At 45.4% G+C, this 18,955-nt stretch overlaps 1 protein-coding gene across 4 annotated transcripts in view; it reads left to right on the top strand.

The window, feature by feature from the left end:
- The window catches only part of RNF220 (ring finger protein 220), a gene marked incomplete at its 5' end in the record, with an annotated part of 217,980 nt that overhangs the window by 193,982 nt on the left and 5,043 nt on the right, over positions 1 to 18,955 (top strand). For all 4 annotated transcript variants that reach the window (XM_080623510.1, XM_080623508.1, XM_080623507.1 and 1 more), the window contains 2 exons: positions 10,332 to 10,440; positions 11,576 to 11,650. In XM_080623510.1, coding sequence (XP_080479636.1) covers positions 10,332 to 10,440; positions 11,576 to 11,650 — 184 coding nt within the window. The remainder of the gene's footprint in view (positions 1 to 10,331; positions 10,441 to 11,575; positions 11,651 to 18,955) is intronic.

The raw sequence follows: 18,955 nt of genomic DNA, 5'->3' as shown, positions 1-18,955 counted from the left end.
AGCAAAGATAGAATTTAAAAATTAACTTGGGTCATAAATGAACTAACCCTTTGTGCTCTGCTGAGAGAGAGCATTCTCCTGGTGTGTCCAGTCCTACATCAGCCCATGTAAACTTGAGACAGGATCCAGGAAGCTGAGCTGAAACAAGGGACTGTCAGAGCCAGGCTGAGAAAGCACTGCTAAGCTGTGCTGCTTGTGTCCAGATTGTTGTCTTTACTAGGTTTTACTCCTTCCGTTCAGTAATTCACTAGTGTGTAATACATGCTTGTAATGGATACTGGTATTCAGTGTTGAAAGGGTGCATAGGCAGATGCTCCGTTTCTTTATGAAGTGCGACTGTGGTGTTACTTCATCCCCTGTATTGTGGTGGTGGAGAGCAAAGTGCTGGGCTGTGTTTCTTTATTCCGCTCCCTCTTTTAACTGTGCGGTAGAATTTGCTTGTGCCAATGATGGTCTCAACCATTATTACCAGTGCACCAGCTGAAATTGTATCAGTGTTGTGATTCATCACAGGCTAGCGAATGACGAAGCTCAGTGAGGCAGGCTGACTGTATGAACTTAGACATGGGGGAAGGTGGTATCCCTGTTCAGTGCAGCTGTGTCCAAAGGGTAGGTCTAATTCTCATGCCTTGGGGCAGTTTTCCATAGGTTTTTAAATTCTCATATATACTCTTCAGTCCGTTGAACCTGTGGTGTTTTGAAGCTGAATCCTCTGCAAACACAGGGTGGCTGCTTGGCTTCGGGGGCATTAGCATCCTGTCGCATAACTGGTGAAAACCCTAGGAAGAAATTTCATTCCAATGCTGGGGGCACAGTTTAGCCATCTTTCCATTTGTGTCTCTTTCCCTGCCTCGTTTCTTTTTACCTTTTGTTTTTTACCTTAGTTTCAGAAATGCTGTTAACTTTAATTTGTGGAGTTGCTTCCTGGGAATGAAAAATCGATGGGGGGCTATCGCAGTGTGAAATTCGACTGTCACTATTGAGCTATAGAGTTAGCAAGATGTCTTAGAAGGTAAAAAATAAATCGTGGCCCAGCAAGTGCTCAGCTGTGCTATTTCAAAGGGGATATGAGGCTGATGGTCTGTTAGAGGGTACTTCAGTTAGATGGATGATGATTCTCTGTGAAATACTGGAGTTATTCCATAGGTAAGAGAAACTTTAGCTTATAAAACACAAACAGGCTGCCTTCTAGCAGACGAATTTTGCCCTTAGATATGTGAGCAGCTTGTCAGAGAGAGGACTTGTCCCTGAAATTAGCCTGTTGTGTTTAACAACGTCTCTGATGGAGCATTGTAGATCTTGCTGTGTTCCTTCTGAAAATATTTTGAGGATGTGACTGTGTATTCACATCCCTTACCCATGTTTGTATGGTGCCCAGACGCTCTCAAGAGGACAGTAACAATTACTTTTACATAGGCTGCATCCCCTGTTTGTATGGAAATGTTCCTTTGAAGAGCAGAAAAGGGATCATGTTGTGCCCCATCCATTGCCAGTTTGCTGTCGCTCTCATGCATCTGTTGAAGGGCAGCACTGGCTGCACAGGCTGGCTGCATGCTGGCGTTAATAGGGCTACTGCTTTCTTTGGCACTTACTATTGTGGCCAGACTTAGTAAGTGTTTGTGCTGTGCCAGCTGCTGTATGACAACAGGACGATTGTAATTATGGCTCTTGGTGGTTTATGCATTTGTCAGACTATAGTTAGCAAGTATAAATATGAAACAGTACCTCAATAAAAAAACCAACCTCGTTTGTATTACATCTCACTGAACTATATCTGGAACAACTGTCGAGTCTGTAATTATTTCTCTTACACTTATACACATAGTTGTAATGTCACAGCGGGGAGCTTACTGCTGCAAGAAGGAGTTTTAAGCCGCATTTGGTTGGAGCTTGATAAAGATTTCCCAAAGAACTTAATGACAGAAGAATTCATTGTGCTTTCATCTCTCCTGTAACACAGAGCCCAGCACTGCCTTTACAGAAGCAGTGTAGTAGCAAGTAGTGTAATTAACGTAGTTTAATATCCGAGTTGATTTTTTGCCCTCACTTTGCGGTTGATACTGATCTTAACCTCACTCGCTCCCCACTGCAGTCACTTCATCCTATTTACTACTTCTTTCTTCCTTTTTGATAGTTTCTGTCCATGAAAGTCTGCTGTTTCCCACTCAGTTGCATAAGCGTTCCTGCTTTTCCTTCAGATAGCCAGCTCATGACCTGTCCTTCCTCTGCATTGCTGGTTTCCTCTTTCAGCTCTGGGACCACAATTGGTTATGTGATACTAATGTGCCGTGGCCTCCTTTAATAGCCTCATGTTTCTTTTTCAAGGCATGATTACCTTAAATGATATCAATTCTGATCCTTTCTTTCCCTGTAAAGGAAACGGCAACAGTGTAAAAGTTCTAGGGCGGCAGCAGCAGTTGTAGGAAGCTGTCTGGAGGATGTGTTATCTTGCTGCCCTTGGGTACCTCCAATCAGCGGTCATGAATGGAAGTTCTGGAAAGTATATCACCTCCACGGTAAAGCCCTTAAAAGGCTGCAGATGAATCCAAGTGCTGCTGTAGTAGCATAGATATTTCCTGTTTATTTCGACTGTTTGGATGCAGGCCATGGGAGTAGAAGGCATTTCATTGTGAACAGGGGCTGGCTGCAAGACTCAGCTGCGTGTCCAACCTTCTGAACACCTTTTAGCCATAGGAATTTGCTATTCCTCTTTCGCTTCAGGGGTATTTTACAATTTTGTGCCCTGATCATCCAACCAAAGCTACCACTAATCCCAGGCCATGACAAGATGACAGGTTACAGCTACCATAAGTCTTCCAGTAGAAAAATATACCTGCCTAGCTATACGTGGAGTGTGGTCATAATCTAGACATGTTTATGTGTGGGTGAAGACAAGTTTCAGTAGGCTGAAACCTGTAACACGTGTGCCTGAGCAGGGTGAGAACCTGCATTTTCCATTTCCACTGCCTGCCTTTTGTGGCCTTGACTAGTATTACAATAGAGACCACGGTGCACCTTCACAGGTCTATTAGGAATACAGTTAGGGTCACCAGGATGAGGGATGCATCTGAGAAGTGAGCTGAGGTATTAACATATTAGATGTGCAGTAATTTCTATTTAGGAACTTTTGTTCAGAGAATCATTTTCTAACTCAGCCTCAACAAAACCTCGCTGCAGCAAAATACTTTTCTGTAGCATAGCTATTTCCTTTATCGCCAAAGCTGCTCCAGTAAAGCAATGGGATTGCATTTGTTTTCTCTTTGGAACAGGGGACATAATCTCTAAATCGGAATCAGAATGACCCATGCATTCTTTCTCCCAGCTTTCATGTCGAACCATAATTGCTCAAATGGCGCATTTAGAATTTTGGCGCGAGCTCAGGCTTTCACTAGCCGCCTTTTTAAATCAGTCCCAGTGGCCAGCAGATACTGCGCAGCCCTACAACTGCATCTAAACATGCTGACTCCGAGGCTCCTTCTATTCTGAATGATCAGCCATGCCATCTGTCTCTGTTTTGATTGGGGCTGGGCACATGTGTCCCAGCGAAACACGGGCCAAGAAAGAGAGAGAAAGAGCCAGTGCCTGAATTCACTTCCCGCTTCTGTAAAGACATTGTTGGGTTTTGTGTTATAGAGGCGGAGGAGATATGAAAGCATAATGAATTCTTCTGTCATTAAATTCTTTGGGGAATCTTTACCCAAGTCCCTACTAAATGCCCTTAAAATGCCTTCGTGCAGCGGTAAGCTCCCCTCAGTGTTATTGTGACAGTGCATGCAATGTAAGAGAAATTATTTCTCTGTAGGGAAAAAAAGAGACAACATTTTGGTTTGCATCAAGATGAAATTATTCAGAAGCAACTCTGAATTTGGCAAGCAAATGCCAGTATTAACAAGTTGTGCAAGCAAGTATAAAATAGAAGCGCTCATGACTGAGAGAGCATCGTGTGTGTGTGCCCTTGCATGCACCCCACTCCAAATTCACAACTTAGAACACGGAAATTAGAATGGGGAACATTGCATTATTCATAGCTTGGCAACCAGAAGCCAGGGCACTTTGCCAAAACAAACTATTCTCTATAATTACAGGTGAAGCAACATTCTTTAATATCTTACAATACAAAAACATACATTAATCAAGGAAAGAGGGCTTTTTTTTTTTTCCTAGAGGACAATAAATTAGCATCCTTGCCAACTTCCTCAATACATGTGACAATGTTTTACAGGATTATAAGTCAGCCTTTTTAAAGAAGGTTAGTCTAAAACCAAATAAACCAAATAAATGAGATTTTTAGCTAAATAAAGGGGAAGCCGGCTCCTAAAACATTGATGTCTTGCCAGAAGATTTGCTTTTATCACTGCCACTCACAGACTGAGGGTCTAAACTTCACTTAGTGTGATTTGACATGGCTCTATTGCAAACAGCTTTGCTGGGCAGTTTTCTGCTGCTGGGGATCTGGCCCCTTCTGCTGCAGCCAGCTCATCTAGTGAAATAAAATTACATTGCGTCATGCCAGTCCAGTAGCCCACATGTTCTGGGGTGATTTTCGGTCAATCTGCCACCGGTCCCTGACACTGGACTTCTTTACAGAGACTTGACATACTGAAAATGCTTGAGCTGTGTCTGCTTCCTTTTAAAGCCACCTGTAACTTTTCTTTTCAAAAACTTCCTTATCTGTGTAAGTGTTTTGCTTGTTAATAGCAAACTATTTCTTTCAGCATTATGCTATGTTCTTGCATTCCGGTAAGTGCAGAAGGCATTTGCGTCTTTATCTGCCACTGACTTTAGTAGCGCTCACCCACATCTGCCAAAATAAACTCCCCATATTGTCAGCTATAGCACTTGCCGCAGGTGGTGCTTGCTGAATTGAAAAAGGGGACAGATTCTTTCACCAGGTTGAAAACAGAAGCAGTTTTTATCCGGGAACACTTAGGGTTGTTTTCAGTAAGTGTTTAGAGCTCAGATAGCAAGGGAATTGTGTTGAAGGCAATGTATGAGTGAGAGCCAATGCAGCAGCATCATGCTCTGCCGTTCTGCAGTGCTACCAGTGTCACAGGAGCTATGCACAGCATGTTACAGGCTAATAAAACATGGCCTCTTCTCTGAAAAAGTTGCCCTCTCACCTGAACGTAAATTGGTTAGGAGAGAAGGCTTGCAATTAAATGATTGAGCACTGATGCTGGGGTCATTTTTTGGATCATTTTATCAGGTTTAAAAGATTTGTGCCCCACAATGCAAGGGCTGCAGTAGGCTTTCTCTTCTGCAGCATAGTAGTGGTTATGATAATTGTCGTCTGTGGGCATGGTTGGATATGGCCAGGAGCAATTTCTCTGCTCCTGGAATCTTACTTCAGTTTGACTCTGTCTTCAAAGCATCGACCAGTCTGTTTCTAATATTTATGATATGTAAGCTGCTAGCGACCTGACCTCTGGCCCTGGTGCAGGGAAGAGGCATGTGTGTTCTGCAGGGATCAGGTTCTTCACCTCAGACAAGGAAAACTGAAGGCTTTGTTTAAAAATGAAGACATCACTCTCGGGTTTATCCGTGGTACTGTACATTTTCCACTCTGTGTTTACAGGCATACGAAAACACAAATAAATACATGTGGAAGAGGGAAGAAGGTCAGAATATCAAGTGTCAAAAGTAGCCCATGAAATTTTATTGGTGGTGCATTTAATCAGTGCTAAGCGTTTTTTACAAGGTACATACAAACAGTGGAATTGTAAAAATTTATGGAATGCTGTGTACAGTGTGGCCATTTATGAAGAAAGGGAAATTTATATCCAGTTGAAATAAACCAAAGGGGAATGTTTTATGGAGACTTGTCAACTGCAGGGTACATCGAGAGAGATCTGGGTAAAGGGAAGATGGGGCATTCGCAGGGGCCCACAGATCTTTGAGGTGTTTTCCTGCTGCTTCAGCAACGAACAGTTTGCATCTTTCTGTAGCTCTCAGATAGGCAGGATGCTGGAGGCTGTAATGGTGTGGTGGTTTGTTTTTTTCTGCATAAAGGAAAGGGAACACAAGTGAACAGCTGCTACTGGTATCTCTGGTGCAAGGCTCTTGCTCTTGGGCTCATTCCAGTGCAACAGTTTCTTGAGTAGCCCTTGATATCCAGCTGGGAAGGGTTAACTGAAGCCAATCGCTTTGACATCAGCATTTTTTTGTTTCCTTTTCCGTCCAGTATTTTGTTGATGATAAAGCGCAGACTTAGTCAATTGAGAGATTCCAGAGCTGCAGAATCAGAGATAATTTAATTAACGGAATTGCTTGTGATTGCCCACTGGGACAGCGGGTAGCAATTGCTCGATTTAATTTGGAGAAACAAAGATCACATGCATGCTAATGTTTAACAAATAACCAGTGTTTGGGTTAAAGTCTATTTTTCCTTTTGCAAAGAGGGGGGCAGCTGATTCCCAGGGGAATTTCCCAGGAGGTGGTTGCTGACTAACAGCTCAAAGCTACAGGTCGGAGCTTTTTCCTTACCCAGGGTGTTCTCATGCCCTTCTTCTGGTCTTTTACGTGAACAAAGCAAGGATTTGCTCAGGGGAGGAAAGTTTGTTCTTATTTTCAGTGCTCAGGGGGAGATGCTGCAAACAGTGGAAAAACATGCATTTAGCACAAAGGCTGGTAACTAACACATGCTGTGTGCCCAATCTCGCAGACTTGCCTCTTGGTACCCAGCTTCTTCAACTGTGACTGCCAAGTTGTTGAAGAGTTAACCACAAAGCCCAGAGAAAAGTGCAGGACCAAGCTTCCTCTGCAAGACGCCAGCCCTTTATGTTCTTGCTCTTGTATAAATGTTCTTGCTCATGCTCTCGTTTGTGGTAATGTAGGTCCACAGCGCATAGAGCATGAATGTGCCCTGTTGATAGGTCCTCAGCCAGGGAAGACAGTTCAGGGCTGGGGGTCCAGGCATTGCTCTTGGCAGCAGTTGTGCTCATCAGGTCTCTGGAGGCTGATAAATGACGTTATCCAAACACGTCAAATCAGAGCGCTGAGGCGCAAAATTGTTCATAGAGTCCTTCTGTATTCAGCATGAGGTCAAGGCATAGCGAGGAGAGCAGGGCTATGGAAGCCAGTTCCTTCTTCCCTGCAATTCCCTCTGCCTCCCTTGGCAAGGTAAGTTGTACACAGCCTTACCCTGGCCATGGAGCTTGGCTTTCTGACCCTCGCTCCACCCTGGCATTGCCCTGTAAAAATACTGCCCAAGCTGCTTCCAGCTGTGTCCGGGCAAGCGCACAGGAGATGCTCACGCAAGAGGGAAGCCTGAGGGAGTTCCCAAGATTGCTGCTGCAGGAAGAGTTGCTCCTCAGCGATGCTTATCTTTAGGATACAAGCAGCAGGTTGACGGTAAAATGTTGCTAAATGGAATGGCATGTGTCCCAAGTGTGCTGGCCACCACGGGAGCCAGACACATGGGAAGTGACTCTTGTCTTTATTCCATCCCTGGAGGTAGTTCCAGTTTCCTTTATTTACTAATGTTCTCCCTATTTCCCTTGACCTCATTTCCTCCTGCTTTTTGGAAGCAACCATGCAATTATCGTTCACTTTGAGTTGACCCTTGGCCGCCTTGTCGCTCGTTGCTGCTGCTCCAAGAGGCTTTCCTGAATTCTCGAGTGCAAAATACTCGCTTATGGCCAAAACCTCTCTTTTTTGAGATAGGAGCTGCATCTTCAGCACTGCACTGTGAGTCAGGATTTGTCCTGAGAGCGCACTTAGCAGGGAGAACATGGAGTTTAAAGTCTGTCACAGCTGAGCTTTGATCAGTGCTGGGAGATATTGCAGTGGCTAAAGCTCCCTCTTACCAATGCACCCCAGCCTTGTTAATAAATGTATATTTAACAATGTCTGGAGCGTATGAAGTGATAATAACTAAATCAATACCTCCCACATTGATTGTCCAGGATCCCTACAGCGTGACGCACGCAGCGGTGCGGTAATTTTCCAGCTAACTAGCACCCTGATCTACAGCCCTCCTATTGATTGGCCATTGTATCAGGCAGCCTCTGAGCATTATTGCTTATACCTCTATTCAGCCTCCTTTTCTGATTCATTCGTTTATTACTGGACAGGTACGATTATCTGGGAGACTTTCCGAAATTGGCCGATGAGGGTCAGCCATTTAGGCTTCTATAAACAAGCCATTTTCTATCTCCTCTGGTTGTTGCAGTGGCAAATTTTTCCTTTTCAAGCTTTGACTCTTATTGGGGTGGGCCTGGGGATGAATATGCCTTTGCTTGGATCTGTTCAAGGAATCAACTCTTCCCTTGCTGAGCTGCCTGCCCTTCAGAGGACAGATAGCTCCACAGATAGTAATAAGAGAATTTAGCAAGGGTTGAGGTTCTGCTTGCCGCCTGCTTTTGGCAGAAGCCACGCTCGCTGCCTTTACACCTCCAGTGCCCTTACTCGTGCTGGAAGAAGTGGATTCCAGAAAGTCAAATTCAGCTGCAGCCTTCATCCAGCTTCAGCTTGTTGAGGGGCCAGACTGGAAGGGAAGCAATTTTCTCATTCAAGAATAATCTTCAAGCTATAAATAAATAGTTCTGTTTCTTCCTTGGACAAAACTGACACCTTTTAGAGTTTCTTTGAAAACACTAACAACTCTTCCTTGAGGGGGAGAACCCAAGCTGGGATGTGGTAATAATTTATACCAATGAGTAGGAGCAAGTGGGTGGTTCACAGCAGGGAGCACTGTCTGCTACTGAAGCTCTTTCATTTCACTCCAAAGAGTATTTATGGATACGCAGACTTGAATCCACAGTGTCCCTGTCCCCAGGCAATCCTCACCCACTGGTCTGTCATGGGACATGTGCGTTTCTTTGCCTTTTTTGCAGTTTTAAAACCGTTGCCATTTCATAGCAACTGTCATTTGCAATGAATCTGCTGATGAAGATCTTCCCACAGTTAACTCGTGCAGAGAGCGTCTGATGCGTGCAAAGGCAGGAGTGAACTTGGAGGAGCTCTCTAACACTGGTACTTAACCAGACGCACTCCTGCAGCTGCGGTTTCTTCTGAAGTGTCATAATTAGAAAATCACTCAAGGTTTTTAACTAGTTCTGTTTCCAGAGCCTTGGGAGAAGCCAGCAGTCACCTCAAGAGAGATACCTCAGGTTCCTCCCTGCGTGCTAGCAATAAGTGGCTAATGAACAAAGGAGTGAGTGTATGCATGCAGTAGGAGTACTGAGACTGCAGCTCACTTTATTAGTTGCAGTGATTCCACTAGACCTATGTTTTAGCCACCTGTTGATGAATCATCCTCTAAAAAGGCAGAACGTGTAGGTGCCACCGTGGGTTATGCTGTGATTGATGCAACTCCTGGTGGTGAGGGTACTTTGCAGGTTCTTCTGAGCTGGGTCTGCTTGGACAGGCCTGAAGTTCACTGACTTACATGAAAATTGCTGGTTTGATTTTTCATAAGAGTGAAAGCTTTAATGTCAATGCAATGCTCTAAACCTTTTCTGGGGAATGCTTGAGGGTCCCTCCCTGTCTGCACTGTAGAAGTTGGGATTTTGCAGCATGCTGGAGTGACACATCCTTGTCTACATTGCTCCCTGCATCTCATTTGCTAAGCATTGCTGTCTGCCCTTGCTTTTAGGTTGGCAAGTTGCTCTTTTCACCAGCCTTGCAGAACCATGAAAATACACTTGTCTGCCCTCAGCACAGCGCCTGTGTGACAAAAGAGATAATGCTGCCCATCAAAAATGACCCTAGGAAATGGGAAAGCAGAGATCGTAAAGCTGCTTTTATGGCCACCCCTTTGGCACAGTGTCCATTGCTTTGTTTTCTTCTTTTTTTCAGTATTGGAGCCTAAAAAGCTAGGAGTTCCTGTAATATAAAAGCATTGTGTTATCTTGTGTAATGAGCTGATTTTGTCTTTTACAAGGTTGATGGCCAGCAAAGACATTTATTCTCTATGGAGAAGAGCAGCTCCTATTGTCTACAGAAAGTTATCTCACCAGCTTTAGAGCAATGTACAGAACTTTGTCCAGAGCATTTGGTCCTAGAGGAATCTCTTAAGGGAGATGAGAGACAGAAAACAAAAACCAAACAAATCTGTTCCTTAAATATCTGTGTTTTGCGGAAACTCGCTCTCTGTGAAGCTGGCAACCCCAGCACCTTTGTGTTCTGTCATGATGTGTTTGGAAGTGTTTAGTAGGACACCTCAAAGAATTCACACTGGGCTTTCCAGGAATTCTTCTGCACCCCAAGTTGGATGTATTAGTTGGGATGTTGCCATTTCCTGTGTGATACCTGTTACGGGATCCATTTCTCCCCAAACTCTTACCAGTCTTGTGTCCTCTGTGATGCTCACTCTCCATCATCTTTTGTAGAATTACAGAAGACTCGGCAGTGACAACATTTGAAGCGTTAAAGGCTCGTGTCCGTGAGTTAGAAAGGCAGCTTTCCCGTGGGGACCGCTATAAATGTCTCATTTGCATGGTGAGTAGCGCTCCACTTGTGGTAATGAATCAGAAATGCCTTGGTATCTTTGCTAAGGAGGAGAGAGGCTTTTCTCCTTTTTTTTGGTAGCGTGGGGGAACTCATCTTTGTCCCTTTACACCAATCAGCCTTTTATATGAAGGTGCTGGGTCATTTTAGCAATTGAAATTTCTATATGCATTACACTGTTCCACTGGTATTTGTAGCTGTCCATCCGTATGAGGGGTAGAAAAGCCACAACTTGAGACAACTTACAGCCTTCCTATACAAAACTCCCAGATAACAGCGTCCTCCTCCTGCATGTACAGATTTACATCCATAGGAGAGAGCAGAATCTGTGATCTGAGACTCATAATGTGATTTGGAAACAGGGATGTTGCCTGAGCACTTAAAAGTTGTCAATGTCCTGCTTGCTCTGTGGTGATGCTGTGGCCTTCTTAAAGAAGAGCAGCAGCTCCCTCTGATGGTGTGAGCCTGTAAAGCTTCGCATCTCCTGTTAGGTTTTTGTCCTGCTGATAGGAGGAGAAAATTCTGCTTGGTGGAGGGCTCCCTCAACAACTTCAGCTTGATGCATGGTGCTCTCTCCCCCAGCTCTCGACTTGTAGGTATGGGAGTGCAGTGCGTGTGTCAGGTTCAGCAGCTTGCTGCTGATTTCCAGAGGTTTATTCACAATGATAGAAAACACTCAAGAGAAGGCCTGTCTGCTGGCGTTGCAGCAGCACTCTTAGGATGCGGTGAAACTGTTCCTGCCAAATTAAGAGTTGTGGTAAGGGTTAATCTTACCCTGTCACTGGTTTTTGTATGCTCTGTGACCTTCTGATGAGAGTGATGGCAGGTGGCCACAGCAACTTCAGATGCTCCTGCAATAACTCTGCTGAGCCAGGTCACCACTTGAGTGGTTTGTGGACTTCCAACAGGAGTTCTGGGAAGTCAGAAAAAGGGGACTGCAGGAGACTTTCTGCCTCTACTAGACAAACATTACAAAAATACAAACTTACGTATTGCACAAGCTTACTTTTTTTAATACAAAATACAAAGCAATGTTGTCCACAAAGAAGGACATTGTGATGGGGTTGGGAGCAAAGGATCAGTAGATCCCTGCTGTGGCAATAATCCCTTTTCTTCTTCTCTTCAGGACTCCTACACAATGCCCCTGACTTCCATTCAGTGCTGGCATGTGCACTGTGAAGAGTGCTGGCTGCGGACTCTGGTGAGGCTCTTGGCTACTTTCTTGTTGTCTTACAGGCTTTTTCCTCTCTTCTGGGATACTTTATTTTAAATCACTACAGGGAAAGGTGCTTTTTGCTTTATTTTAAACAATCTGAGTGCTGTGCATGCAGACTTCCCAAGCCTTGCATTTCAAAACCCCATTCTAGCTTTGACTTAAATGAGTTTCATTGGAGTCATTGTGACCAAAGTGTAGCCCTGCCCCTTGCTTGCTCCTCTGCTGCCGTGGGGACAGCCATTGCTCACGTAAGAGCTCTGTGCTGGGTACAACCTTGTCTTACAGTAGTTTCCTCTGGGACAGCCATGCAGAAAGGTAAAGCTGTGAGAATGGAGGCCAAATCCACTGAGATTTCATGGAATGGGTAGCTTCTGAGAAACCTAATATTCCCCCTGAAGCAAAGGGAATCATCTTCAGGATACAGGGTATGAAAGGGAGCTTTTATGAATATGAATCTGTGTTTTTCAGATTATTTGAAATAGCACTGTGCAGTTTTCAGGTGTATGCTGTTCTGTTTCAAAGACTGAGCACTGCCTCGAACATTGAATAGATGACCCAGTGCAGCAGTAATTTATACATGTATTAAAGGAGATCAGGTTAAAATTTAAGGCATTATTAAATGAAGTGTTTTCCTTTCCTGTGTTAAAACTGTGGCCTTTATAATCAGCCCTTAATGTCCCCTGTGCAGCTGATTTTCAAGCTTTCATTTTGCCCAGGTTGAGGAGTGGAAAATAGTCAGTTACGCTTTCTGCATCTCCTGTTAGCAAGATGATACAGTGTTGGGTTGCAAAAAAATGCAAGGGAATGCCACTCCTAAAAACTGTTCCTGTAAGGCATTACAAAATCTACTTTATAGAACACGTTGTGTGCTTGGAATTACGATTAAGCTGATCATACTCCTTTAAATCCTGCCTTTTAAAAGTCTTGTCCAAGAAAAGTTACCAGGATGGTGAAGTGCCTGTGGGCTTGAGTACTAATAGCAACTCAATAACTTGGCTGTCCCTTGGGCTGTATTTTATAGCTCTTCAGCTACACCCCATCACTATTTAGATTATACAAGCTTTTGTAAACATTTTAGCAGCATGTTATAAAAGACACATATGTGGGTACATAGCTGGGAGGTGTTTGGATGAATGTGTGCTCTGCCACCTTTGCTAAGTGAAGAGTAATCTTGTCCTTTAGCGGTGCTATAGTAGAGGATAAAACACTGATTTCTACCTCATTTTCTTTACTCTGAAGTCTTTGTCCTCTCCTCTTCCCACCAGCCTCAAGTCATCTTCTAAATCTGTGGCACCAATTTCAGGTTGTTCTTAGGCTCAGCAGCAACTTAGTTCAACTTCAATCAGGCCCCTTTGTTTCTTGTACTGTGGTTACTACTGCTCATGGGGATGGGGAAATCCCATTCCAGGTACTCAGTGATTAGCATTTACCCTTGCAGGGGGGGAGCCATCTGCTCTAGAATTCCCTGCAGAAGGTGGGGATGGAGCTGGCTGTGTGCTTTCCACACACGGCTCTTCTGCCGACCAGGCAGGCGGGATGGGAATAGTCCAGCAAGACATCGTATTAGGACTTGGCACTTGCATAGGGGAAGCAATTAATAAGTGGCTACTCATGTGTTCCCCAGCCCCAGCCTCTCCCTGCAGCCCCCAATTTATTAAAGCAGGCCTTTTCACAAGGCATGCTTGCACTCCCTCTCCCGTCTCAAAAAAAATCTCCCAGCCTGTGTTCACATGTTTCTAATGTAACCATTAAAATGTAGCCCGAAGACAGCAATAAAAACCCTGGAACGCCTTGGTGCTTTTGTGTCTTGATCAAAGTCAATGTGTGTAATCTCGTTAAGACTGCCCTCCTTCCCCCCTCCTCGTTTTTATGAATTTAATGGCATACAGCAGCTGGGCTCAGTGTTTAATGCTCACCAACCTGCATTGTTCTAATTAAGGTATCTCCTTTTATTTCGGGCACAAAAGAGACTCTTGTTTTTTTTTAACAAGCGAGGAGCTGTGGGATAGTGTGTGTAATAATCGCCGCTGTTACCTTTCCCTGGGTATAAAGCTGGCTCCCCAGCGGGGGCAGGAGGAGGGAGCCTGCGCGTGCAGCACACATGGAAAGACTTGGCTAGGGAAAAGGAGCAACGTTTTTCTTCTGTTGTGCAATAAACAATTTGTTGGAGTTAATAGGAGCTGGGGCGGGTGGGTTGTGTCGGGCTTCCGGCCCCTTTTGAACATTCTGGAGATCTGCCATCCCTGCTGGTGAAAAGTCCCCTTTCTCCCATGCGCCTGTGGTTTATGTGCCCAGCCAAGATCTAATGTTAAGTTAGAGTGTGAGTTGTCTGAGAGAGAGAGAGGGAGAGGGAGGACCGTGTATTGAACAAGGCCTTGGAACTGGAGGCTCGAAGTGCCTGGGAGCACTTCTAAACCTCTGCAGGGTATTGAAGACAGGGTGAAATTTGATGTGCACCTCTGTCTATAGACCAGAGGAGGTGAAGTGGGTTTTAAAAGGCTTAAAGTTTAAACATTTTCTACGATACAATGCTACGAGGATCTGAGCATCTCTGGCATCCCCTGACTTCAGTGGTGTCTAGTGCACTGATGAGGATTGGATCTTGAGAGCACTTGGGCTTTCTGAAGATGAAGCTTTTGGACTTTGGGCTCTTGATGTCCAGTTCCAAATTATAACTGTTCTGTTCCTAAGGGAGAGGGGGAGGCGTATTTAACCACTGACTCTACAAATGTTTGCTGGGCTCTCTAGCTTTGGCACCGTTATGTTAGAGCTCAGTGCATCAAACTGACTTCAAGTTGTGGGGATGAAACATTTCACCAGAGGAGACTCCATCTCTGTCTCCTGTTGGTGTGTTGGATTAACATGAAGGAAAGGCTAGGGTTGCAGAAGGGGACCCTGGAGATGGCTTAAGAGAACTGGGATCATGGTGCTGACTGAGTTAGCCAGCACCTCAGTGCCAATAGGAGCTGCTTGGCTAAGACAGTCCTCTTCAGGGCTGTGGAGAAAAAGGGAGGAACCATCCCTTCACCCAGAATCAGGACATGATGAGTTTAATGGTTTTCTCTCCTTGCACTTGCTATGTGAGCAGAACTGTTCTCCCTGAGGGCTTTGGTCCAGGGGCCACAGGTTAAAGATGTGCTGTACACTGTATACACTGTGGGCAGCTCTGTAGTTGTAGGCAAAACAGAGAACGGAGGCAAGGAGCGGGATACAAGAAGGTGTTGCTTGATGCCATGTAGTCATGCCTAGGTTCCCAGGAAATGTTGGTTGGGTTTGTCTGCTGGTTTTGTATTGCTGTGTCAGATCTCACCAGTGAGCTTGCTACTCCCTGCTTGCTGGTTGTCTGGGGCACTCAACACAGTGATATTTTTCATTCATCCTTCCTGCTTGCAGAGATCTAGTTGACATCTTCAAGTAACACACAAACTGGGATATCAGCCTGGATTGACTTCCCTGTCTTTCCCTGACTTCCCCGGTTTGGAAAGTCCTGAAAACATGTGCAGGTTCCTCCAAGTCAGGAGAGGGAATGGTGCTGCAGGAGGGAAGCTCAGCCTGGGCAGCAGGAGGTGGGATTCATTTCCCTGAATGTCAACCCTCCTAGCAGCAGGTACATACCCTCTGTGGGCTGTTGGAGTGCAGCCCTGAGTCACTGGGTGATGGGGGATGAATCTCCCTCTGGTAGAGGTTTATCTGCCTCTTCTCCATTACTTGAGAGGGTCCTTCAGCTACTAGTGACTGATATTCATGGTTTCCTTCTCCTGGGAAGAGTGCTCTGACAGTAGACATTGGCAATCTGCTGCAGTGCTTTGCTGGAAAGGTCTGAAGCCTCCATCCTTGGAGGTGTGTGAGAACAGGTTTGGAGCATGTCCATGAGCAGTAATTCAGGGTGAGGTGATCTTGCTTTGGAATGGGTCAGTGAGTTCTTGATGTCTCTCTGAGCTATAGTTCTGTGATCTCCCAAACCCTGATATCCTTCCTTATGAAGTAAATAGCATCAGAAGCTAAGTCAGTGGCGGAGCTGTTGGTGGGTGCAAACAGGCAGGGACTGAAAAAGGGCAGGTTTATTTGGGCAGATGCCATTTGCTGAGTTTTCCCCATCACCTGTAGTGGATCCAGCATTTCCTGTGTGTATTTGCTGACCTCAGGCTTGTGGTTGCCTGTCTTGGGCCTATTTGAAAATGACAACTGCAAGAGCAGGAAAATACCACTTCTAAACAACCTTCTTCACAGAGAATGTGCTTCCAGGGGATCCATCGATAGATGTGTATGTTCTGCAGTTGACACATTTATATCTTTGGTAGATTACTGCGTTCTTAGCCTTGTCGCTTTTTCTAGGCTATAATAATGTATGTCCCAGGTGGCCTAGAGTAGGTTTGTAAGAACAATGCAGATACAGAGCAATCTTTCTGGAGGATTCCTTAGTGCTTCCAGCAACATAGGGACCTTTGGGTCAGCAGCTGCATGGACGATGCTGTGCTTGATCCTTCACGATGTTTCTATCTGCTATGAGGTTATCCAGTTATTTATTAACATACTTCAGCTTTGGCCTCCCAACAACCTGTGGGGGTGATCGCCACCCTTTTGGGGGGGTCTTTGTGATAAAGGTTGCTCTCCTGGTTGCTTCAACCCCATTACCTGATGACCGGTGGAAACCCCACAATGGTAGTGAATGGCTGCTTCTCTGGGAACTAGCATTTGCAGAGAAGCAGCTGCCACTTCAGTGGAGACAGGGGAGGGAAAGGGACTGTTGCATCTGTTGGGAATTGGATCTTGGAGTTCAGTTCTCCTAGCAGAAGCTGGCTCTTTGTTTGGGTCTCTCCTGTCACCTTTCAGAGGTCCTGTCACATTTTAGAGGTTTTCCTGCCTCTAAACTAGGCAAGCTTTAAGCCTAGGTTTGATGGTAGCACTGTATAGGCAAAGTTGCTCTGTGTGTGTCTCTTTATTCTCTGTGCCTGGTAGTATATTCAGCTTGGAAATGGCCCATTTTTAGGACCCACAGGACAGCAGGAAGTGCCTAAATCCTTCCTTTAGAGTTTTCTTGGTTTAGCCAGTTTATAGCAGACGTCACACCATTTCTTTGTTTTTAAGAGGCAACTTTAAGACAAAATCCTCCAATCCTTCCTGGCACCGTCTGAGCCCTAATGACTTCTCAACATCTCAGCTCTTGTTAATGTATTTTTCAAACTACGACCCTGAGTGATTAGCCTGCATTGTGGATCAATCACTTGCCAAATTTTAATTAAGAAAGGAGGAGAAAAAATAAACTCCATCCTGGTTTCCAGCCCCTTTGCTTTGCTTTGTAGCAGCCCTGGAGCAAACTTCTTGCAGCAGAGTTTTATAAACCCCTCAAAACTGGGGTTTATAATGGAAAAGCTGAGGTGGCCTTTACTCTAGCACACGCAGCTATAACACATCAAGGCTTTTCCATGAAGCCATGATGAAAGGAGCAGAAGGACCTGGAAAAAAAAAAGAAGAAAGAAAGAAATGGCCGACAGGTGGGACTTATTATTCCACAGCATTTTTATTTCAAGGGAAAAGTTTAGTAACCCCAGCTGGCAGGTGAGCAGTGGGGGAGCAAAAGCTTTTTCATTGTGCCTATGCCAGCATGTGTGTGTGTACAAGCTTATGTGCCTCTCTACAGGACAGGAGAGCTTAAACGCTCGTGCCAATAAATGTTGCACACCTACACCAAAAAGTCAGATGTAAGGAACGAGGTTCTAAGCAATTTCAATGTAAAAAGGACTAAAAAAATCAGGACTTAGTTCTCAATGTAACACACATGCTTATGTGTGCTGGGGATGACAGTTTTATTTTAAAAGGGGGGGAAAAAGGAGAAAAGAGAAAGGCTTCCCCAAGGGTCCAAAGTCATTATTTTTGCTTGAACTGTTTAATACCAAGCATAAGTACTAGGGAGACCCAGAGACCCGAGCCCAGCATGCCACGTGCAGTCGGCCTGCACAGCATTCAGGCCAGGCTGCTGAAGAGCTCTAGGATGCCATTGTTCCCTCCAATGTACCCAGGCTTCAGAGCTCAAGAAGAGCTGCTCTTTCCACGTACAGGTGAAGCAACATCCACCACTGCCCTAAATCAGTCTGTGATATCATGAAGCTTCTGCAGAAAATGGGTCAGGCTACACGTGGCTGAGTTCTGCTTTCTGGCATGGTTGAAAACATGGCCCTGGCTGCACATGTGCAGCACTCAGCCTTAGGTGGGAAAGTGAGTCTCCCTACAGCTGTCAGCATGTGATGTAGAAAGCAAACCTCCAGGACAGAGATCCCGGGGTCTTGGCAGGGCAAATGCACCCATCTTCCCTTCCCTGTCGTGTGAAGGAATTGCACACCTGATCCTGCTTTGCCACGGAAGAGAGACCAAAGCTGCAGTGGTTTAATCAGGCTTGTTCTGCCATCCTGTGGGCTGAGTGTGGAGGACTTGTGCTTATAGCAAGCACCTGCATAGCCTTTGAAGAGACCTGAGCAGAGCGGCTTTCTGGGAATCTGTCCTTCCAGCATTTCCCACAAGGAGGTCTCTAATCTGTGTTAGTGAGGTTGCCCTTGCAATGGCCCACATACGTGTGTGCCTGCGGCTGGCTTAGTCCACCTCCAAATCCCAGAAGGGAGCACACAATGCAGTGAGATGACAGCACTGAGGTTTGGTTTTAGAAGAAATTAACTTAAGGGAGCTCCTCCCCACCCACCAACAGACAAACATCTCCAACTTCAGCAGAGCTAAAAGGGAATAACTACTGAAATGCTGTTCAGCATTGCACAGGAGCACGGAGGAACAGGGGGCATGGGTTTAGCTGGAGCAAGCACTTTCACCCTGTGAGGCATTTGATGGGTCAGGAAACTGGTCTTGCAGAAGGTACCTCTCTCCCTGATGCACTGTCCAGAGGAGAGGCTCCAGCTACTTGGTTGGATGCTTTGCTGCCTCTTGCCATTAAGTTATGCCTGTCTAGGGAAGGAGAGCATGGACGCAGATGTGTGCAGCAGTCACATCTGGAATGCCTTAAAGCCCCCATGAACCACTTACTTCTTGTCAGGGCTCGCAGAGGTAGCTGCCAACTGCTGCCCCTTTGACAACATGGTGTGAATTAGTTCCTCAGCACCTCCCTGCCACTTCCCCTGGGACCCTTCAGCTACAAAGATGATGTGAAGAGGCCAACCAGATGCAACAGGCACCTCTGAGGACCTGGGGACTCCATGGCAATGCAGGCCTGAGCAGGGAGTCAGTTGAAACAGGCTGCTTTGTGACATTTGAATCCAGATCAGTGAGCCCCTCCTGGGCAGTGTT

This window comes from Psittacula echo (assembly GCF_963264785.1).
Source record: "Psittacula echo genome assembly, chromosome: 7".
Taxonomy (NCBI): Eukaryota; Metazoa; Chordata; class Aves; order Psittaciformes; family Psittacidae; genus Psittacula; species Psittacula echo.
Note: the sequence above shows the minus strand (reverse complement) of the source record. Positions and strands in the feature narration are given on the sequence as shown.